General features: G+C 36.6%; 1 protein-coding gene across 1 annotated transcript; it reads left to right on the plus strand.

Annotated features, from left to right (window-relative positions):
* The first annotated feature begins 2,631 nt into the window (after positions 1-2,631).
* LOC6649944 (peroxiredoxin-2) lies at positions 2,632-3,371 on the plus strand. Its single transcript, XM_002072443.3, has one exon. The coding sequence runs from the start codon at positions 2,741-2,743 to the stop codon at positions 3,329-3,331; it is 591 nt and encodes a 196-aa protein (XP_002072479.1). The 5' UTR covers positions 2,632-2,740; the 3' UTR covers positions 3,332-3,371.
* The last annotated feature ends 335 nt before the right edge of the window (positions 3,372-3,706 follow it).

Raw genomic sequence — 3,706 nt, forward strand, 5'->3', positions numbered from 1 at the left:
AAGTCCGTCAACACATGCCCATTAACCGCATGCCCATTGGCCGACCCTATTTCATCATCACATGCAATACCCATTGGTCAACCCCGTCACATGCCCATTTGTCGCATGATCGCCAATCTCAAGTAACAGTCCGATCGCTAGGATAAACAACAAGCCTGCACCCCATTTTCCCAGGCCCTAGAAGAATGGTGTCGGGTTCGGTGCATACGCAGAATCACGCCACAAATTTCGGCAATAAACTAAGAATGGTCCTGAACACTTGTGTAAACAAAGAATGGTCCCACGCACTTAAAGTGGACTATTGGACTCAGCCAACGCCGCCGCCTGCGACGACGTCGATTACCCAAGCCTTCATCCAACATAATTGAACCATATCAAATCTGTTGAGCCTAAGTTCAAATCATTCTTTTACGTAAACAATTATGCATTTAAACATAAACATATAATTATACATAAGCTTACCGCTTCACTGCCGGCGTCACTGCCAAGCTCAACAAACAATTCGAGCAACACCAACAGTAGAACTCAAACTCCTCGAGCTGCTCTGTGACAACGTCAGCGTCAGTGGCGACTGGTGCCGTATCCAACTCATCTCATGCGAGCAGTTTGGTCGGTATGCTAAGCCCCACGGCTGGCGATGCCTGGTGCAGTTCGTTTTACTAGGATATGATAGAAAGAGTTACAAAGGATCGAAAGCAGATCAAGTAAACAAACTAAAACCAAACAAAGAGCAGCGCAAGGACTCCCATGGACGCAGTAGTACGATGGCAAGGCCTAGTTTCCGTCCCACCCCCAGAACAAAAGAAACAAAAATTTGAAACCAAAAAAAAAAAAAACTAAAAAGAAACGTGGTCAAAATCTGAAAAAAAAAAAAATTTTTTTGTTGCTATTTTTATAGAACAGAATTGAGGAGGAGCGAAAAAGAGAAAAAGAAAGGACAAGAAAGAGAATGTAAAAGAAAGCAAAAATTCATAAAAAAAAGAACTAGAAAAGGTGTGAGATCAAAAAAAAAATTTCAAATCGTCTGAATCCCAAAGTTAGTTGTTAAATCTATTTAATAAGGAGGGAAAGTGATAACCAAAAAAAAGAAAGAAAAAAAAAAAATATAACGATTTATAAATTTATTTAATGTGTCGATTTCTAAATTTCTAAACTAGTTTGATCTATTAGTTTGATGATGCTCGAGACATTAAGAATCTCCTTAATCCAATCGTTGTAAAAGAGGTTTTTCGTTGTTGTTTTTTTTATGTTTTATTTTATTATTATTATTATTATTATTATTATTATTATTAAAATAATAAACTTTGTTTTATTTTTGTTGTTTTTTATGATGAAGTAAGAGAGAGAGAGAGAGAAAGACAATAGACAATTCAAGTTGCCAAAAACTCAAAATATACTTGATTGTAAAATTTTTCCTAACCCTTAACCCTTTAATGTGTGTGTGGGAGCGTGTCGTTGTTTATATTTTTTTCCTGTATATTTTGATGCCTATAATCTATATAATTATATATATAATAAACAAAATATTTAATAATTAATTAAATTTTTTTTTATGGATTTTTTTCCCCCATCCTTTAAAAATCACACATTATATTAAGTTTGTTTCGGGGATTGGAACACCAAGTGAAATGAAAGTTATCACCAGAAAAGAGAATTAACCACTAAAGGATTAACCCACATACATACATGTGAGATGGGATAAGGTAGTTGCAGCGTGGTGGCAACTCCCTTATGCAGATTGGCAACGCAGCAGCAGTCGTGAGGTATCGTGAGAAGTCTGCAGTCGAGGTTCAGCAGTCAACAGTCGAGGTTCAGCAGTCGACAGTCGGTGTTCAGCAGTCAGAGGTATCAGCAGTCAGAAGTATCAGCAGTCAGCAGTAAGGAGCCGATAAATCAGCAGTACACAGAACCCGAGATTTAAGTTGCATATTGTAATCATTATTCGCCCGTCCACGATTTATAATACCTATAAACTATAATATAATACATTTGGGGACTCAATTGAGGACTCCATCTTACATACATATATAAATACTTACAAATACAAATGTGTAGCTAACTCTATACAATATATCAGGGAGAAATGAAAGAAAAGTGAAAAAAACTAAGTTGAAAAATTGACAAAAAAAACAAACGAAAACCAAATGCAAACGCCAGCTACCTCATTAAATACAAATTACAAACAAAAAAAAAAAAACTATTGTTGTATTGCATAGCAAAACGTGTAAGACAGAAGAAAACAAAACCTAAAACAACAAAGAAAGTAGTTAGTATCTAATAAAAAAAAAAAAACTTTTAAAGTTAAAAATAAAAGTTGATTAAACGAAATTTTCACATTTTTCAACTGGCTTTAAAGTGTAAGTAAAAAAAAAAAAAGAGGAAATATCTAATTTGGAGATTTTTATATCCTTATTTTATATGAAAGATCGGCTATCTATACTAATTTTCTAATCTATATGCATCCAAGAGATCCTATATAGAAGAAGCCTTAGCTAAAGGTGTTTCTCACAAATTTTTATTAGATCGGTGAAGCTTTAATTTTTCCAAGTGAGTTTCTTAGACTACGTTCCTGTATCCAGATGGCCATGACTTTGATAGATTTTTAACATAATATTGATTTAGATTTAATATTCAGTATAGACCCTAGTCACTAGCCAGTGAATACTTATTCGACACAGTAGTACATTTACAATTTTGAAACTGTTTGAAAAACAAAAAGTAAAACAAATTTTTACACAAGATGAAGATGCTTAATTTGCGCCAATTGGCGCCAGAATTCAATTCGATTGCTGCAGTTACTGGCGGTTTTCGGCCCATAACTCTAACCGAGTTTCGTGGTCGTTATGTGGTGCTGCTTTTCTATCCGGCGGACTTTTCATTTGTTTGCCCCACCGAACTACATGCGTTCAGCGATCGGGCCCAGGAATTCAGGAATGTTGGTTGCGATATCATTGCCTGTTCGACCGACAGTCATTATGTGCACTGCGCCTGGATGCAACAGTCACGCAAACAGGGAGGCCTCGGGGAAATGGATATACCACTGCTGGCCGACAAATCGATGAAGATATCGAAGGACTATGGCGTGTTGGATGAATTGACGGGCCTGGCCATGAGGGGACTCTTCATTATCGATCGTGAGGGAATGATACGCCAGATTACAATCAACGATGTTGGCGTTGGTCGCAATGTGGATGAGGCTCTGCGTCTGGTTCAGGCGTTCCAGTTCAGCGATGAGTTCGGTGAAGTTTGTCCAGTCAATTGGAGGCCCGGCTCTCCGACCATGAAACCGAATTCTAGCGGCAAAGATGATTACTTTAAAAATGCTCAATAAATGATTAACACATTTCCCATGGAGTGCAAGCAATCATAAATATTGAAAATGCATTTGTTCATTGGTTTAATAACTTGAGGTCTAGGGGAAAGTTACCAATGGTGGTGAGTATTAATCAATCTTCATCTTCAGAGTAGTGGCTGGCTAGATCGTTTTATTGTGGTAATGAAAATTGGATAAATTCTCGGTTTTGGTAGAGAAGTGACACCGCGGGGCCTCTATAGGTTCCTTTCTTATCTAAACGTAGTTACGTTATTCATTAGGACAAATTTTAAAAAAACCAAATGGCATATTCAATTTTGCTTATATCTCACTTTCAAAACTGATAAATTACTGATTATAAACTGATTATATTCCACAGCAGCAAAATAAGCT

Source organism: Drosophila willistoni, unplaced genomic scaffold (genome assembly GCF_018902025.1).
Source record: "Drosophila willistoni isolate 14030-0811.24 unplaced genomic scaffold, UCI_dwil_1.1 Seg257, whole genome shotgun sequence".
Taxonomy (NCBI): Eukaryota; Metazoa; Arthropoda; class Insecta; order Diptera; family Drosophilidae; genus Drosophila; species Drosophila willistoni.